The sequence below is a fragment of the Manduca sexta genome, unplaced genomic scaffold (assembly GCF_014839805.1).
Source record: "Manduca sexta isolate Smith_Timp_Sample1 unplaced genomic scaffold, JHU_Msex_v1.0 HiC_scaffold_1932, whole genome shotgun sequence".
Classification (NCBI taxonomy): domain Eukaryota; kingdom Metazoa; phylum Arthropoda; class Insecta; order Lepidoptera; family Sphingidae; genus Manduca; species Manduca sexta.
In genome coordinates, this window is record NW_023592846.1 from 1 (window position 1) to 20,782 (window position 20,782).

The 20,782-nt window shown below is 35.6% G+C and overlaps 1 protein-coding gene and 1 long non-coding RNA gene across 2 annotated transcripts; both read right to left on the reverse strand.

Annotated features, from left to right (window-relative positions):
- Positions 1–233: 233 nt before the first annotated feature.
- Positions 234–3,102, reverse strand: LOC119191802. The gene is made up of 2 exons (XR_005113532.1): positions 2,834–3,102; positions 234–292 (listed from the first exon to the last, which is right to left on the reverse strand). It is a non-coding gene; the product is annotated as an uncharacterized LOC119191802 (long non-coding RNA).
- A 1,928-nt stretch (positions 3,103–5,030) lies between these two features.
- On the reverse strand, positions 5,031–20,574 carry LOC115443737 (lamin-C). Its single transcript, XM_030169266.2, is given in 13 exon segments — positions 5,031–6,368; positions 6,481–6,573; positions 6,818–6,907; positions 6,909–7,040; positions 7,322–7,562; positions 7,705–7,871; positions 7,873–7,911; positions 9,640–9,678; positions 9,681–9,782; positions 10,008–10,129; positions 10,255–10,453; positions 10,746–10,878; positions 20,026–20,574. Coding segments are annotated over 13 exon segments (1,815 nt in total). The 5' UTR covers positions 20,439–20,574; the 3' UTR covers positions 5,031–6,323.
- Between the last annotated feature and the right edge of the window lie 208 nt (positions 20,575–20,782).

Genomic DNA, 20,782 nt, shown 5'->3' on the forward strand with positions numbered 1-20,782 from the left:
ACAATCCAATTTTCAATCTGTAATAACGGCAGTAGTTTCTTCCGGAGCGCGCGTCTTCCCCTTTAATTTACGATCAATCAGCATGTCTGGGTGAGCGTCCAAATGAAGTAAAACTGTTCCTTCCACTGGCAATTTTTACCGCCAATAGCTGAATATATAAATTGCAAAGCATCATTATGTTCTTCGACAACATATATTGGGATCTTTTGTTCCGTTTTATAGGCAATTTAATATTTTCTAAAATTGTAGCCATAGTTGGTGCATAGCATGTGTGCTTAAGTTTAAAATTATTCTGGAACAATATATTCTGAATTAAAATATTTAAGTACTTACTTAATTTGATATGTTTTCGTTCTTCCTATAAAATGGTTTTTTTGATAGCATAGGTCAGCAAACGAACAAGTGAGTCTAAGACACGTGATGTTAAGATATTCAGATACATGTCAATATAATAAATATAGACGGCTAAGAGGCAACGGAAAATTCTTTTAGAGAATCAAATACCTTTCCGTTTTAGGTCAAGGTTGTAAGGCAGAAAATTCGCAGGATATGCCACCCCAGCAGAAGCTACTGCGCACTACGAAAGATACTTCAACCCAAATGGCGCGTACAAACGTTAAAGGGAGTAAAATAACAAGTAGGCATAGCTGTTGATAGTCAGGATTTAGCGGACGCTTACCATCTTGAATTTGTTAATAACGTTTACAAGGTTAAAGTAAATCATAAAGAATCATTCGCATTTCGTATTTTTAAAATATTTACGAAAAGAGAAGGTTTTGTTCTCTAAAATTAATGGCAAAACATTGAACACAGAAAACCAATTATGTTTCATTAAATAAGGCGATTTTTTTGCCAGCGCTGCGTATAACATCTCGTTGTAAGTAAGCCGAAGAATCTCATCAAAGCGATCCATGAATGTTTTCCATTAGCGTGGGCAAACTTCCGGGCGGCGCGCTGCGTAGTTGCGCGGTGCGGCCGCTGGTTAAGAAAGGAGGGGAGGTGGGTTGTTTTGACGGCGGGCTGGGTCGATATTGCTCGTTTCTGACGTCACTACGCTACTACGCCCGCCCAAACATACCCCCCGCGAGCGCGCGCCTCTCTCTCATGACCTATTGCGCCGCACCGCCCACCTGGGTCAAGGTGTGGAAGCCGCACTGGACCCTCCGGATGTGGAGCCACCAATGCCGCATTTACCCAAATACGGCCTTCTTTGTATTGTTACGACAACAAATCACTCTGAAGGATGATTCGATTTTTTACAATGTGAAGAGAATTACCACTTTCCTCGCGTTAATTTTGCCAAAAATATCATATTGCCTAAAAAATATTTTTTCTGTAATGAAAAGTATCTAATATTTGATAGGTACACAAAAAAAAGAAGTGTTTTTTAATAGTCCACACAGTGATTATGCGCGGTCCCAGATGAAAGGGGACGGGTTGCAAATTGCGGTTATCTCAATCGTCATAAAAATGTAGGTAATTTGAACTTTTACCGAAATAATATATTTTTTGATCCAGGAAAAATGACTTATGTTCTTTTGTCTATACTGTTATATAAAGTTGAAGAGTTAGTTTGTTTGAACGCGCTAATGTCAGGAACTCGGTTCGAATAGAAAAATCTTTGAATGTTAGATAGCCCATTTATCGCGGAAGACTAGGCTATATAACATTGATTATACCGTGACTAATAAGGGCAGAGCATCAATGAAAAATGTTGCAAAAACAGGGAAAATGTATACCTTGTTGTGCTTCTGTAATCTGTAGTGTGCGCTGCGTAAATGCGAAAAACATATATGATGGAATTGTTCCCCTTATAAGTTCTAAAAATATATTATAATACAAATTCCCTGTTGCATCTGTCTGCCTGTCTTTACGCGATAAACTGAAAAACTACTCAACAGATTTCCATTAAATTTGATATAGAGATAGTTCAAGACCCTGGGAAGGACATAGGCTAATTTTTATCCTGGAGAAATATATAGCCAGACTTTTATTCTGGAAAAACCCATTAATGGCATCTTAAGAACAGATCCATTGAATTCTTTTACTGTTGATTTCATCAAAATAACTAATAAACTTGTTTCTAAGAATAAGCAAATGCTTCTTTTGAGAGTGTGATCTGTAAAATTTTAAATAGCTCTTTCCATCCAAGACCCTTAACTTTCTACCCAGTACAGGAGAGACTCGATAGGTTCTATTTTCTGGTTTTATGATATACTTACTAGGTAGTTTATTGAGAGACATTCAACATAAATATTCAAGGTTGAGCAGTATTTGAATTACTTATTTAAAATTAAAATATATAATTGAAATTTGGTATTTATATTTCAAGTACTTCCTAAAAAAATCTTTGTTATTGGTATTTCAAATACCTGACACAGAGGTTTTTTGTGGTGAGTATTTCAAGTTCTTATGAATTCAAAATACATTTAGCAATCTTTTTAATGGTTGCATTCTGCAGAAAATAATTATTCATTCTCCAACAAGAGGCTGTTTTTCCTACATTAAAAAATCTAGTGTTCATGAAAGGAAATTCTTTTTTTACTGATTGATAGGTTGGGCTGGATTAGTTCTATTCTATTCACATTACTTAACAACTGACTGTATTTTGTGCTTTGTATTTTAAATAAAAATAGTCAAAATAATGTATTTTAATTAAAGGACAGTGTGTATTTTACCCAGCTCTGCGAATATTAAATAATGCTATCCTAAATTGTTTGCAATTTAATGGAGAGATGTAAATAAGAAACAACTGTCTACGATTTCCCCTAAGTAGTTAATGTCAGCTGGTACTCTATTAAGCAGATTTTAAATAAGTATCCAATACACTTACTGTTGTTGTTAGCTTAACAATCCATATTGAAGTAAATCTTCTTTACTTTTCAGTTAAATACCGGTCTTCTATGTTCCTATATATCGGATAATTATTTTAATGTTTACTTAGATAAGCAATATTTATTTACAGGAAAAATAAAGCACATTGATTCTTTTAAATATAAGTATAATTTTAATTCATATTTCAAAAATAAATACGCAAAGATAACCTCTAAGAAATATAGGATAGAGTAACAGATGTTTTGACATTAGGGCCAATGTCGCCAATATGAATTCTCCAAAAAATACATATACTGTCGAAAAGCCAGTTATGAGTTTGAACACCTTTATTTTCTGTAATATTATGTGATTTTAAACGTGTTTTTCCTAATTGGTAAAACTTAAAACTAAAACCTGTATGGGATGTCATCATTGTTATCTTTATGTAACGGCGCGGCGTTGCACTTAAACATAGCAATGTTTATACATGGGTGCTTATCAAAGTAAAATAAGTATACTTTATTCTATTCATAGATGAATAAGGAATATAAAGTTATATTCATGAGCCATTAATTTTATCAAAACTTCTTTCCTTTACTTATTGCATTATAAACTACAATTATTAATTAATGATCCACTGTACAATTTTTTTTATAATTATTATTAACTTACAGAATAAGTAGAAGCCGGTAAGCTTAGAAGTAAGTTCGACAAAATTCTTTTCGAAGGAAATCCTACATCCTCAGGTGGCCCTTAAAAGGAAATTCATCCTTTAGGGATTACTTATATGCCATGAACTATCCAGGTACACTGCAAACGAGTTAGAAATTAAGTAAAGTATTCATACGTTTCTTACACACGAAAGAGGTTATAGATAATAAAGTTCGAATTAATTTATTTAGAATAATGAATTTTTGTCTACACTTTTTGTAGTCAGGTTATAAAAGTATCAAAACCTGTACAAAAAAGTTAGGTCTGGTAATACTGCACTTGCCAAGTTCAAGTTAATCCAGAGCCGTAATAAATAAATTAAAAAAAAACCAGTTCGAGTTTCAACTAGACTAAGGCCGGCTATACACGTTGGCCCCAACGATACTGGTCCAACGTGTGGATCTAGAAAATAGCATTGGCCCCAACGTTGGTAGTTGGTCAACGCGTGTCGGTTTTTTGATAACAGATCAAAGGAATCTGCTGCCAACATTGGGGATCCGTCCACACCTTGGTGATTTGCTAAGTCAAGAGAAAAGCCAAGACAAATGAAAAAGTTATAGAATTTTTAGAACAAAACCAGGCTCATCCAATCAGGATCTCGGATGGATCATAAAAATAAAAGTATTGTAACTCAGTACAGTAAAAGCGCCTAGAGAAATTACGATTTCTGTATCGGACATACTAATGTTGGCTCTGTCGAGACTGGACAAGTATAAAAGCCCATGTGTGGACGCCTCACGAAAATAACCAACCAACGCTGGCACCAGCGTTGGGGCTAACGTGTGGACCCTGCATGAAAGATTTTTTTAAAAACGAGAGCAACAAAATAAGCCATACTTCTGATGGTGTGTATCAACGAAAATGCCTCTAAAATTGTTGATTCAGTGGATCTTCTAAAGTAGGTACACACAACTCTAATTTGCAACCTACTTACTACAAAGAATTTACTAGGGCTTACTATGCATATAATGCATTTTTCATAAAATTATTGCAAAATATTTGCATATTCCCGCCCGTAAAGATTTAGAACAAATGTTCAGTAGGGAATTAAGGGAATAGGAAGGATGCCTGACAGAATTATGGATTGGCAGAGTGCAAAAGCCATCTTGGTCACAAGAGGGGCAAATGAAAATTTGGGAGTTGAGTGTATGGTAGGTCTCTCCCCTTCCTAACAGGCCCATGGGAATCCGCAATATTTACCATAAAGCGGAATTTATATTTTCTAGAGTAGCTCAAAATTGCTTGTAAAATAGTTAATAGTTTCACAGGTTGCCTTTGCATTGTATTATAAATGTTCTTAGGGTTACCTGCCTCAATATAGAGCTAAAAGATCTACTTCTAGCTATGTTAGAAACATATCCATGAGGACACCAAATTCGAAATGATATAGATATGGTAATCAGTTAATAATGTCAAGCTGTCTCCCCAAAACACCAAGTCAGCATGATAAATCATCTATCATGATAATCTATATACACATAATAAAGTTTTGAAATAAAATGCAGTTTTACACCTAAATATACTTTATTTTTATAATATGTATTTTATTACACACAGAAGTTACAAACTAGGTCCAAATTAAAAAGTCTCATGAGATTATACAATAACCGAAAACAAAACCCACATGAATTAGATTCCAAAATGTATAATTTGTAAACAAAACGTGAATTACTTTTAATCTAAATAAAATACATACTAATTTTGTTATCTGATAATGACACTTAATTTATATTGGTTTAGTATAATAAATGCTTTTATATTCTGTTTTGCTTGAGAGCCTTTTATTTGAGACTTGCACCTGTTTTTTCATGTTTATATGGATTGACTGAACCATATCGTCACGTCGCTATGTCGCGTTACCTTACGTCCACCGACACTTAACCTACTAAGATGATCTATCTAGTCCAAGTTCACTAAGAATAATCATGATAATCAGTAGATTTCATCTACCCATATAACTCTCGGTATTAGATGAATTTTTAAAATTTAAATTAATTAATGATATAAAATTACTTATCATCTAACGTTTTTCGAGGGGTGGGGGATTTAATAACAAGCTATACTTACCCACTTAAGTGTGAAACAAAACTTTGTACTTTGTTCACTCACTTACACAAATGAGAATGCCACAATAATTGGCAGTGATTTGACTGTGATATCGATAATATTATTTGTAAAAGCTGATATTCTTAAAATTGACAACCAAGGATAATCAATTATTTATTGGCCTCTTCGGCCTAATAAACACTGGACATTATAAGACACTTTGTTGGACAGGATTCTGTGGCAATTGTTATAGAAAGTATTTAGTAGAGCAGTTTCACATCTAATAATTTTTTTTCAATGATTTATTATGTAAAGTTTTTAATGAGCATACAAGAAAGAAATAGTAAGCTTTGTTAATATGATTTACATGATGCCACATATGAATGCCATTGAAGCCTGTTTCAGAACTATTCCATTATGTTTTCATGGTATATCCTTAATTCATAAATTATATCTCATAGTTAATATTCTATTCAAATTCTCGACATAAATAAATGTGAGCAAATGAAGTACACATCAATTATCTCTGTCCATTTGTAACAATACAGTGAAGATAATTTTAAGAAAAGTAAAAATTCCCTTATATAAAAAGATCAGATCGGCATAGAACTAAAACCGGCTATAAAGATATACTATTTTGAAACGCTTTAGGGGTGAATGCCCATAGGGCAGAGTCCACAACTCCTGAGGAGTGTTAGAGGCACCGAGTGGCGAAAGTCCGGACACTAGCCCGAGTGATTGCCGAGGTCTCTTTACATTATACGGCAGTTCTCGTCACCTTCACGAACCTCGCCAGTCTGTGAAGAAACCAACAGTTAATTTAGATAGTGTTATGTTGTATTTAATTCTGAGAAAATTCGTTATTGTATGTTATATTTCACATGTACAAAGGCATAATTAATACACTACCGGTTCGCGGCGGGGGTATTTGTGTCCGATTTCGCGGCGCCTCTGCTCGCTCATGCTGAACTGTCTTCGCTGCAGCTTCGACATGGCCACGATCTGAAACAGGTGCATACGTTAATAATCATCTTTATATTAGAGCTCTACTATGAAAATATACAGTTCGAAGGTATAACAAATTTGACCCAACATTTTTGACAAATATAAAACAAATTTAAATACCAACACATATTAGTCATTAGATAATTTTAATCCCACCAATAGGACAAAGTAAAGTTTTAAGTTTATTTGAATATCAATACTTTGTCAATAGTGGTATTAATTGCTTATGAATGGTAATTACCTCTTGCTCGGTGTTAAGCAGCGCGGTGGTGAACGTGTCTGCGACGAACCACTTCTGTCCCTTCATGACGATGTCGCGCGGCGGGTCGTTGCGTGGCGCCCGAGTCCGCCGACCACACGGTCGTCACCGCGCCCGGCTCCAGCTTCACCGTGCGGTGGAACTTGAACAAGGTTTCTTGCTCGCCAGCCTTGCGCATTATCTGGAACCCGCCCAGGCTGATTTCCTGCCAAAAAGTTGTGTGGATGTAGTGTTACCTTCATTTCATTTACAGTTTGTACATTTTAACGTTTTAAAAGTGTATTTCAACTGCCTATATTAGTGCGTACTGCTAAAATACACAGTTTCTATCAGTCAAATTGAGTTTTTAGGTCATTTCTTATCTACGTCAATTTTTATAGCAGATGTAATCTGTGTAAATAAAAATGAGCAAACATATTCCTTACGACAAACAGTCTATGGTTCGCTAAAAAAATCATCGTGTTTATAATATTATAGCAGTCTTACTTTCTTTCCAGTGTTCCTGATCTTGACGAAGTTGCCGTCGGGGTCGGCCTCGGCGACTTCCAGGTCGAGTTTAGCACTGGAGGTGACGCTGAAATCTTGCAGGCTGCGCTCCTCGCTCTCGTCGAGTAAGGTGCGTTTGCGTGTAGCGCGCAGCGGCGTGGCGCGGCGCGATGGTGTCACGCGAGACCCGCTCGCGGATGCGCGCGACTCACGACCCGGAGATTGGGAAGTGAGATTTAACCTGGAAATGTGGGATTGCATTTAGTCACTTCAAATTCATGAATTGCTATAATAGATATAACAAATGAGAATTTACATTCCCGAGTGGCAAATCAAGAGTAAAAGACTTACAAGGTCAGCTTTCGTATGTATTGAGTACGAACCTGTCCTCTTCGCCCTCGATGAGCGCGCGGTAAGTGGCGATCTCGTGGTCCAGCGAGATCTTGATGTCCATGAGCGTGGCGTACTCGCGCAGCTGGGCGGCCATCTCGTCGCGCAGGCGCGCCAGCTCCTGCTCGAGCGAGGCGAGGTCCTCCGCGTGCCGCGCGCGCCTCCGACTCCAGCTGGCGCTCCAGCTCGCGGCAACGGTTCTGAACATTATAGACGAGATTGGGTTGAGGGTATGCTTAATAAACACACAGATGCACAACCTGTAATTAATGGTTTAACAATATAATCTTATGTTAGGAATATTGTTGAAGAGAAGGCACTTGATTATTTAGGCTCCCAAGTCCATCCTTCCACGAACAAAAACCGCGTCACAGTGACCTAACACTCGTAATCGTAATCTGCGTATGGTCGTACACATCCAGTAAGGCAGATTAGTAGTATACTTAGTCTGGCCATAAATACTGTTACACTTAATTATAAAAAAATATTACATTTGAATTTCGAATCTGTCATTTTTATACGATTGTTCATTGTGTTTTCTCATTTTGGCGCCAATACATTGTAAAATATTTTGCGATATTAAAATGGTGTGGGGTGATAAAGAGAACCGAATCGCTGTGATAGCATTACACAAAGTAGGTATGGAGCCAAATGCAATTTTTAAAACTCTCCATACACTTGGTATTAGTAAAATGTTTGTGTACCGGGCTATTAATAGGTACAATGAGACCTCCTCTGTTTGTGACAGAAAAGATCTGGCCGTCCACGTAGTGTTCGGTACGAAAAAGGTGGTCAAAGCAGTAAGGGAAAGAATTCGAAGAAATCCTGTCCGAAAGCAAAAGATTTTATCTCGGGAAATGAAGATAGCACCTAGAACCATGTCGCGTATTTTAAAAGATGACTTAGGACTTGCAGCCTATAAGAGACGCACTGGCCATTTCTTAACTGATAATTTAAAGAAGAATAGGGTGGTAAAATCGAAACAACTACTGAAGCGGTACGCAAAGGGAGGTCACAGAAAAATTTTGTTTACGGATGAGAAAATTTTTACAATTGAGCAACATTTTAACAAACAAAATGACCGTATTTATGCTCAAAGCTCTAAGGAAGCTTCCCAATTAGTCGACAGAGTGCAACGTGGACATTATCCGACTTCAGTGATGGTTTGGTGGGGTGTTAGCTATGAAGGAGTGACTGAGCCATATTTTTGTGAAAAGGTATCAAAACATCGGCACAAGTGTATCAAGATACCATTCTTGAGAAGGTAGTTAAGCCCCTTAACATCACCATGTTCAATAACCAAGTATGGTCCTTCCAGCAAGACTCGGCGCCGGGTCATAAAGCTCGGTCCACGCAGTCTTGGTTGGAATCGAACGTTTCGGACTTCATCAGAGCTGAAGACTGGCCGTCGTCTAGTCCCGATCTTAATCCGCTGGATTATGATTTGTGGTCAGTTTTAGAGAGTACAGCTTGCTCTAAACGCCATGATAATTTGGAGTCCCTAAAACAATCTATACGATTGGCAGTGAAGAATTTTCCCATGGAAAGAGTGCGTGCTTCTATTGATAACTGGCCTCATCGTTTAAAGGACTGTATTGCAGCCAATGGAGACCACTTCGAATAAGCTTTTTATATTTTTAATTGTTTTATATTTATGTATTAAACTGACACACTGTAAAAGTAATAAATGTTATTTGCAGTTAACAATTTTCTTTTTTCTTTATTACAATATTTATGGCAAGACTAGGTATATACTGAGTCCAGGATAAAAACAAAACACATGGAACATCAAAATTTTTGTACGACTTTCTTAGAGATAACAAAAGTTTACTAAAAAACGGGGTTTTGTATGTTTAGCAAGTTCACTGGAAGAGTAAATCGTGTTTTGTATGTTCGTTTAATACATTTAAAAGTATCTTAGTACTCACGCTAAGGGCGGCGTTCTTGTTCTCGAGCTCGTTGAGGTTGCGGAGTTGAGCGTGTCGAGTCTGGAGCGCATGGTGCGCAGCTCCTCCACCGCCACCGTCGCCGCCGTGCTGTTGCGGTTCGAGGCCGCTTGCAGATTCTTCAGCTGGTAAACAAAACACAATACAGGAATTTAATTTCAAATTTCTAACTAATTTGTACACATAATATAAGTAACGAAAGCGGCAATGATATGTTCAAAATATAATTTGGAATTGATAATTGCTATTTATAGGTGATACATTCTACTAATTTCATGTTGAACTCCAAATTATGGTTGAATTATTGAAAAGATATTATACATTCAATTTAATGATGTTTCGCACAATACCTTATTCTCATAGAGAGCTTCGATCTCGTCACGGTTGGCCTTGATGTTAGCCTCCTGTTGCTCGCGTAACTCTTGCAGGCTTTGCTGCAGCTTAGCCTCGTATTGTTGGGCCAGACGACCGTCTACAAAAAAATATAGGTATAAAGTTTTATGCATAGCTCAAAAAATATCTTTTGCTATAACATAGTTTTTACTAGATCTATAAGTCTTATATTACGATAATAATAATTGAATATAAATTACTAACCAATCTCCGAGATTTCGACCTGGCGCCTGGTGCGCGTCTCCTGCAGCTCCTGCTGGAACACCTGGTCCTTGAAGGAGAGCTCTTCGCGGAGACTCTGCACGGTGTTCTCCATGTCGATGCGGCACAACATCTCTTCTTCTAGGGTTTTGCGCGTATCCGCGTACACTTTGCGTAGCTTTTCCAGTTCTTTAGCGAGTTCCTGGTTACGATTGAAAAGTAAATCTTAATCTTGTTTATCATATTATGGACCTAAACTATCTACATAATCATAAATCTGCAAATGAAATCTAGAGAAGATAAATGTAAAAAAAGTCTCTAAATAATTCCTTCTTCATATAAAAAAAAATCAGCGTGAAAACAGCTTAAAAAAAAATCTTCCATAGCCATGAGTGTAAGTAAGCAAAAGTTTTCATTATTGTGGAGTGATCATTTTAAGGTTACACATGAACTGTAAATTGACTTCATTAGACTATATTATGAGTATCACTAACCCTGGCCTCATCCTGGGCCTTCTTTTTGTCAGCGAGAGCGCTGTTGTACTTGTTGTTCTCCTCGGTGTAACGACTCTCATAATGACGCGCCAAGTTCTCAGCCTGAGCCAAATCCTTCGTCTTCTTGTCCAGACTGTAAAAAAAAATACATTTTAGTTAACTGGTTCTTAAAAAAAAAACTTGTAGCCAGTGTAACTACTGGACATAATAAGACTTAACATGTCATGGCTCAGGATGGCGAGCACAGTGGAATACCAAAACAACACTTTGTAATTCAAGGTGGTGGATGGTGTTTCTACTTTTTATGGGCGGCCGTATCTCTTACCATCAGGCGAAAGGCAAGCTCGTCTCGACATTCAAAACAATAAAAAAAAAAAAAAGGAAAAAAATATTAATGTTCATAATATTATCTACCACCCAAATGTTACTGGGAAAAGAGATCTCTCTATTATGGTTATATCATTTAGAAGACAATCGTCTATAGCTCACAACTTACACAAAATGCTCGAAATGTCTAATGAAAACATATAATTCACAGAAATACCGAATATAATGCGCGTGGTAAATGAAAATGTGTCGTGCGCAGAACCTAATTTTACTTTACATAGAGTCGAAACCTAAGACATGCTTTCGTCCGCCCTGTGGAATGGGGGCGTTTGGAGAATTCCACCACGGTATCCCCTGCCTGTCGTAAGAGGCGACTAATAGGGACCACGAAGGGGGTCGTCGGCGGGCAGCAGGGGGATGTCCGCCCTAGTGCATCTCTGTGCATCTTTGCACATTTGTCGGTTAACCCCCGGGTTGGACGGCAGTGAGTGTAGTTGGCCTCACGCTGCCGTAGACGCCGAGGGCGTCCTTCGGTGCGCGGAGGCTTCTGAGCCCCATAGGAGACGAGCCGCAAGGCGGCACCGCGCAGGGGCGGCTGCGGTCGCAGACTAGACACTTCAACGTCAGAGGAAGCCCGCAGCCGTCCCTAATGCGCCGAAGAGGAGCCACCGCGGAGTTTTAGCTGGTAGGCCGTGCATAGGTTTAAGTTGTATATAGGGTTAGGGACTCGGCCCGGCGGTCGCCCGAAGGTCGTTATCAAATCCGGGCGGCTCAACGCCGGGCCGTAAGGCACGGTTACCCCAGCATAACCGCTCAGTCGCCCCCCACGAAGGCTGGGCGGTAGTAATAAGGGACTTTATCCGCGAAAAAAAAAAAAAATGGCATGCTTTCGTGTATGTTATGCGTTAATCGCTAAATGTAAATGGTATCGACATTAATATACTTTAGTCCGCTAGTATGACAGTTCATTTAGAATGCGGAACAATGTTCAAACTTAAGAGCCGAATAATATAATATTTGTAAGCTAGAGGCAAAAAATTATAAATTGAGCGATATATTCTGATACAGAATGAAGTAGTATGTCAATAAAAGATTTCAAGAAAATAAAATTTATTGTAAACCGCATAACCAACTCGTATTATCCAACATTACGAAAAACACGAAGCCAAGCTCTACATAACCTCAAATTATCCTTGAATTTATAAGTGAAGCGCCTTTTGTTTGATAAATAGGTGATTTCTTAGTAACAGGTTGTAAAAAACCGACACCTGAAGCGTCAATACGGCGGTATCCACGCAAGCGGCGACAACGCACGACGCGCGCGGGTTGCGCAACACACATGTGGAATGTTTTTGTAAACAAGCCAGTTCCCGCGCATTGTGTACGTAAAATGGCTCTTTATAATTTTATTTATCTCCATGGTAAGTGCTAACGTAGGGGCCCGTATGCGGGAGCATATCCGAGGGGTCGAACTGACTTTTAATCGATAATGTTACCCTTTAACAAATGGCATATTTTGCTCCTACATTATATTGTAAATAGTTTTTTTTACAAAGAATACATATGTATAAAATTAAGCAAATAAAGACTCAAATAACATGTAGATAAGCGCGTGATGAACAATATTTTCGACAAGTAAATTATCTAACGCTGGAGTAGTGTGCAGTGTGTAAATAACACATTTGAAAGTCAAATAAAGTACACAGCAAAAATATATTTCTGTCGCAACTCTAAAATCATAGCTAAACAAGTACGATGTCATTAAAACATACCAATAAGAGGGTTTCTCGATAAATTAATAAAACAAAACAATAATTAAGTGCTGTACAAGAAAATGAATGAAAACAATTCTAAAATCGTAACTACTATTAATTGGCTTTGCCGTGCTTGCATAATATAATCAGTTCATTTTATATGTGTATAATTATAGAAGTGATATTGTTTGCGTGACGGGGTTAAAAAAGGGGGATGATTAATATCTTCCAGCAACTTAGTCAAGTAGGCCATGGCCGCGCGCATCAAAAATATAAAAACCGGATTACCAACCAAAAATTCGTATTGATCAAACGATGTCGTCATTGTACCTTGTGTGAGCGTTTACGAGTTTTTATTTAGACATGACGTTTCAAATTATTATGTAAAGGCAACCATCACCTCCAAAGTTAGAAGCTGGTCAAACTTTTAAAATAAAGATTACGTGATTTGTCATTGACATAAGCTTCTAATGAGTCATTATGAATTTTTATCGTAGTTTTAATAACGTAAAGCATGTAACATACGAACAGTTTTAATACACATTTACATTCATAGGTTATTTTCATTTTGTTTGATAATATACACAATTAATCTGCTTTTATCAGCGAAATTTTTGCGTGCGATATTAATATGTTCATAATGTCCCCGTCGGTAATGTAACGACTAAACCACCATAAACGTTACGCGTGATCGTCGTGGACGTTTATTTCGAGACTTTTTAAATGCTATAAATAACAAACTTAACAACGACCTAGTTTTTGCCCGCAGTTTCCAGCCACACGGAAACGTTTAACATGGAGACCGGCTACAGGGTTACACCTACGCTCAGAGCTTATTTTGAACTTACCAGCGCTAGAAACTATGCGGGGGAGGCTAGACGTCGCACTGTTGAACATATTGTAATATTTAAATCGTCATGAGCATGGTAAAGGGAAACTTGCAAATAAAGGCGAGATTCACCTGTTTTAACGTAATAAACGTGTTGAAGATTCAGTAACATAAATATTTGATGTAAACTGGTTACGGTATAAACAAAAGTAAATGGGACGACTAGTTAAGAATTTTACCATTTTAGAGGTTTTGTTAACGTGTCAGTCCCAAAAATATTCAAAATAACCAAAATAGACGACCTGCACGTGAGTGGAAGGAAATGTGTAAAGGAAATGTGTAAAGCGGGAGAGTGGGATTGTAAATTTGTTTTTTAAATTATCGGTTCCGGTTCATAAGAATTAGTAATACCACGCTTATTCATTGCTGTGGCTTCTTCCTTAATGCATTTTATAAAATAGGTCAGCCGTTCTTTCATTGTAAAGACGTAAGCATATGGAACCAAAAGCTGTGCGCGTTTTTTTTTATATTATGGTCTATAAGAAATAACCTTCTTTGTAGCATCAATATAAATATTAAAAACTGAATATAATATTTAACCCTGATCTTTATTGATAAGTTTCTTTCTGAAGGCTGTGCACTTTTTGATGTCATACGCTGCAAATATAACGGTTATGTCATCGTTAAACTATCGACCATATCGTACTTACGGCACGTCTAACTTCATGTGCAAATATTGATAGTAATTATGCGATGAAGCCAAAAGCAGTGAAGTTAAGTGTTTGCTGTACTCTGTATAATAAATAGGGCATAATACTATAGTAATGTCTATCGCACGATGTCGGTTATTACGGGCAATGGTATAGCGTATTTGGGAAGGGGAGCCTCCCCTGGTGGTATTTTTGGGTGTCGCCAAAATGTGTAAAATAAATCCTTTACATTTTTTTACTTTTGTTGCAAGTTCCAGTGACTACGGGGCGCGTGCATGAATCCTATTTTTTATAATGACATTTTTTTTATTATGCCCTCGCCCAGTGCCTTGGGCGGCAAATTTAGACTCCGTCTCGGGGAGCATGGACCTACACTATATCATTGACTATGTTTTTTTACATTAGAGTTAAAAAAATTGGAAGCACGCCGCTATAAACGATTTTGCATGTAACCACTCTGTGGCATTGGCATTAAATTTTAGATCTACCAAAATGTTTTTATCTAAAGAAATGCTAAGATTAAGCACAATTTTTGCTTTCAAAGACTCCATGAAGTAATCTTGAACATCCACAAGTCCATTAGAATTAGATGACATTCCGGATGTGTTAGTTAGCAGTCAATTGTCCCCAGACGCATGAATGAAACATAAGCTTGGATGTAGTTTTTTTATATGCTGTGCATTGGAAACGCGGTTTGTGCTTAATCGGTGGGCGGCCGGCCGTGCAGTGTGGCTGACGTAAGCTACTCAGGGTCAACACCCGCCGTACCAAAGTCACATTTACAATTTCATGTTTAGTTTTATTTTTGCAGTCATCGTGCTTAATTTATAAGTACGTATAATTTCTTACAAACCGCAGTAAACACTATATAGTAGCCTATGTAAACTTCTCAATCTATGGTAAAAACAAATACCAAAAATATAGGTCCTTACTACTTTACAATAATGAACTAAAGATTTTTTATTGTATAAATTATAAATAAAATTCGGTAACAGATTTATTTATACATATTTTTTTAACTCCCCACGAGAACTAAACTTGACATACATACAATATATTGTGATGTAGAAAAATATGTTCCCATATCGATTACAAAGATCGTACCTAATTCGTAAATACAAAAAAATTACGCGGGTAAATTATATGCATGCGATACATTAGCTAACGTACGGTGTCGATAAAAACGACTGTATCATTGATAGGCAATGGCAATGACCTCTCCAATTTTTTATTTATACTCGAAAACGAGCCATTGAAAGGTAAAAAAGACGATGCGTCTCGCATCCATAATTAGTATTATGGACTATATTCGATGTAGATTGTAGAGTAAAAATTGGGGGAAATTAAAATTTCAACATATTAAAATCTAGAGAACAAATCTCGAATACCTCAGAACACCTTTAATTTTTTTTTATCATAATAACTCAATAAATACTGCTAAAGCGTATGTAGTTATCACGTATTGTCGCTTTTATTTGCAATTTATTATTATTTAATTTAACTACTCAGTAAATGTAGTTCTAGAGTTAATACTTTTTGGTCCCGTAAAATAATTGTTACAATATTTGAAGTGTTATTTCTTATAAGAAGCCACTTTCGACGCTGTGCGATAGCGACTCATTTAACATACATATACAATAAAACAGACAATTGGCATTATCAGGTTTTAACAAGGTAAAAATTGCAAATAAGCTGCAGTTAACAGCTTCCTTTATGGTGCCAAGGTCGAACGAAAAGAACTACTTAGTCACACGGAAATGGAGGTGTTACGCAAACATTTGTAGGTACAAAATAAGGCAAAGATGGAAAAACTACGATAATATTTTTATAGTTCTGTAAATTTAATCTTTCGAGATTAATATAGCAATTACTTTCCGAATTAATTGTAATTTGTAAACCATGTCTCAATACTTTAATAAAAAATTTAAATAAGTTGACTCAAATGTAAATTTTAACCTAAGCCGACATTGTGTTCATAAACTCACCTTCTTTGTCATTTGAATTGAAAAAGCGGATTATTTATATCCTTAGGATCAAACAAAGTCTCTACAAAACAATATACATAATAATAATAATAAAATATATCAGAACAACATGCAATAAAAACAAGCACAAATAGTATACATTCACAGCAGTATTGTTAAAGAAAAATATGCTACAATAACAACATTATATCAAATTTTGTGTTACACCTATTAGTAAAAATGTTTCAACATATCACTACAGTATCAAAAAATGTATCAAACTCATTCTCATAATTTATAATTCCTAGCTGTTTATATTAATTATTAAAAAATGTGCAAGTAGTAAATTCTTGTATAACCCCAAGTTAATAATACAATCTGGTGTGATAGAAATTATCAGTATACACTGAGGTGTGCCTGATAAGAGATGTCACTATAATTTAATTGGTAGTGATCCTATGCAAAATGAATTACCTTGACCTGGCTTTAGAATGTAAATTTGCACTAACCAAGGTCTGGCAGTCTTGTATAAGGAAACAAATTTAGTCTTTAGAAATGTTAGTTTAAGGCGCCTTAATGTTTACTGGCATTGGCTATTGTTCTAATTATGTTGGATTGTTTATGTTAATAAAATAATTACCTAATGCGCAATAGATTTCAAAAAATATAGGTTCAAGATACAATTAAAATAGTTTAAACTTTTAAGTGTTGTATAAGAATGCAGATGTTACTAAATTACAAGTCCTAGGCATAATTTACGGGTAACCTGTAAGATAAATAGATATATAACACAAAAATAAAATGCTAATTTTAATTTTTTAAGACATTTTTAAGTTTGTATATTATAAATAACAAACTTGAGCATAGTCATTCATGCGTATCAGTAGAGTAGAATGAGTCATGTCATGTGTCAATATTTATTTATTTCAATATTAATTTATATTAACAGATAAAACCGACATTTTGTATGACCAGTAGCCCGTATGTGACCAATTATTGCATAGCTTCTATTAATATGAATTTCAATAACCATTTTAAATTAAGAAAATAAAAATGTCTTCGAAAATTACTTAACTAATTCATAATTGTTGATTTTACTCAATCATTTTAATTCATAACTGTATAAGTAAATAACTTTGTAGCATAGATATGAAAGAATTATTGTAAATCCTTATTTGTGTTTATTTTCAATCTCTATTAGGCTAATAAATCTTTTATGAATGATTTTTTTTACTTATACACGAACGGTAAACAAAATTGCGTGCATGCAGATCATTAAAATTGTGTCGGCGGCCTCCTTGCGATAGTACTGCCATCCAATGATATACGAAAACGGCAAACTTTGTCAAGGTGACTGACACTCAATATCAGATGCCATTTGAGTTGTATTTCAATTAGCAACATACTTTCAGGATTAGTTTATCAGCCACACAAAACTGGCTATCAGTTATCAACAATGCATGTGTTATTTGAAAGTAATAATATGTATAAGTAAAAAATACAATATATTAAATTATTAGTAAATGTATATTTAATAATGACTATATTTACGGATTCTCAGTTTAAATCCTTCATTAGAATATTAACAAATTTATTATGGGATTCTGATACTTTTATAGATATATTGTTTGTAATTTCAACCTTAATGGTAAGTGATGGATAATACTATGTGCAAATACCAGCTGACTAAAATCCCCTTTACATATCAAAAGTTAAATAAAAAATACTTGGAATTAAAGGTCTGGAGGGATATGGTAGTATTAACAGGCACCAAACAAAAAAAAAAAATTATGTGTATATAAATTATAAATACATATTGTAAAGAAGATTGAATTGCTTGTATTTTAATAATTCATAATAATAAACATACAATTACAGAATTGAACACTAACTATGAATGAAATTTTACTTAGATAGATCAAGACCTGATTTTAGAAAAATAAATAAATAAAGAGATATGTATATAGTTTACTCTTTTATCTTAGAAACTGCACAATGGGACATTTATTTTAATCAATGGGAACATACTGGAGCCGATAGCAAAATATAGTATTTTATAAAATGTTGATCAACTTAGTATACTTCAACTTCAATTCATCTCTGGCGAGAACTGCTTTCCAAATTGGTGGTAAATTTAATATTAACAGAATCTAAATAATGTATAATTTTTTACAGGTTCAAATAATTTATTTCACCTCATCTATAAACAAGCATTTTGTATGTTTGTGTTGTTGAACAAATGTTTTAACATATCAATTATCTATTAGAATTCTGACCTCATTGAGTAACGAGCACTGTAACTTAGACTGCAAGACCTTCTAATCTATAAGGTCTTTATTGTAGGTCATTTGTTATAAGAAACTAAAGGAAAAACTTTTTTTTATTTTTATCATTACTAGCTTTTGCCTGCACTCCTCCCATTTTATATTTTCCAGGATAAAAAGTAGGAGTAATATAGTTTCCTATAAGTGAAAAACTTTCAAAATTGGTTTAGTAGTTCTTGAGGATACCACATTCAAACAAACTGTTCTGTTTGATATTCTATGTAGGTTACTAATGTCTACTTTCTTGTATGCAATTCAAGCTGCCATGATTACCATGATAGATTTAGATGGATTATGATGAAGTGATTCTAACAAGTTATTATTTACAACATAATTTCATACTTTTACTACAATTTTGACTGATAAATAACCAATTAGGTAGATTTTTGCTAAGTTACTCTTAAATACTATAATTAAGATATTAATAAAGTTTACTTCCTTTTTTTTGGAATGGTAAAATAAGCTCATAAAATAATAAAATGTTAGTTTATTATTCCATATTGAATATAAGCACTACAAATAATAAGAAAAAATGAATGATGATTTTGACATTAAGTGACAAAACTTTTATTGTAAGCGATTTTAATATTTATTTTTCTTGTTTTTAGATATCTGTGTTTCAAGAAATTTTAAATATATATAAAGCTGTTGAAAAAAATAGTTTCATATGAGAGATCATTCAGCCTTGACATAAAAAGATTGTCTTCCAGATTACTAGCTAAAATCTAAATAAACATTATGTGGGTCACTTTGTGATTTTTGAAACTTTTTATATAATGTTGCCATAAAATATTACTTGAATAAAACAAATGAACATATAAAATATGAAATAAACATACATTTTCTTTTACTAAATATCATTTAAAACATGATAGATTTTCAGAATCATATGAATCTTTACTATGAAATAAGGTATTACTCATTGTTAACACATCAAATTGGAAGTGTGACTATCGAGTATGACTGCTGTGTTGACATAAAAACACTGAATGAATGAATCAATATGCGAAAATATATTCTGTAAAGTAAGCATTTGTTAATTAAAATAATGGCATGTGAATGTTTGCAGTTACATTCTGTTTATGTTTACAAACTATTGGCAAGCGTGAAGCTTGTAATTTCGACTGCGCTGTGGACATATCGTTACACTTAGGAATTTGATTAGTTTGGTTAAATCGGGCTATGATGTCATTATGTCGTAAAGGCGAGGTCGCCCGCGCTCGTCACACCGCGCTCGCTCAGAACACCGCCGATGACGTAAACTTGACGCTAAGGTTAGCCGGAAGAAGTTCCTAGCCACATGTAGACATCAATGCCGTTTAATACAATACTAAGGATAATTATAGCATCATGACACGATAATAATACTCACCGTTTCTTCAGATCATCATTTTCCTCGTACAATCTCTTGGAATCTATCTCCAATTTGGCTTTCTCGCGGGAGGTGTCGTCTAAAAGCTTCCTGGCATCCTGCAGTTCATGCTCATACATTCCCTTTATATTGGAAACCTCGCGTGTGATGACCTCTTGTGTGGTTTGGATTTCACGACGCAGGCCCGAATTCTCACTTTCCAACTGACGAACCTTATCAATGTAGGCCGCCAGTCTGTCGTTGAGATTTTGTAGAGCATCTTTTTCTTGGAGGCGGGTGTGTCTTGTAGGACTTAGCGGACTGTTGGGCCGGCCGCCGCCGCCTATAGGTGTGCTTGTTTGCGTTGGGCTTTGCACTGATGACACGACACTTACGTTCGTCGAAGACGTAACAGTCTTTTTTACTTTAGACATTGTTGAAGACTTTTTCTGTTATAATAATAATCCCGGCACAAATAATATTCGATTTCCACACGACCGTACACTTGCAGCCAAGCGTAGAACTCACAGGAAAACGTAAACGCACCAATCATGAAACGATAAAGCCAAGCTTTGATGGTCACGTGACCAGTGAGTCACTACTAATGATGTACCTACCCGATAATCAGGAGAATATAATCGATTCCCCATATCGATATTAATTTACTCACTCACAGTAAAATTCAGCGTCTCTGGAATGTAAGTACAACATAGAGTTAAGTCCATGAGGTAAAATGACAACACTTTGTATGGGATCTGCTGGATTTAGAATCTGAAAT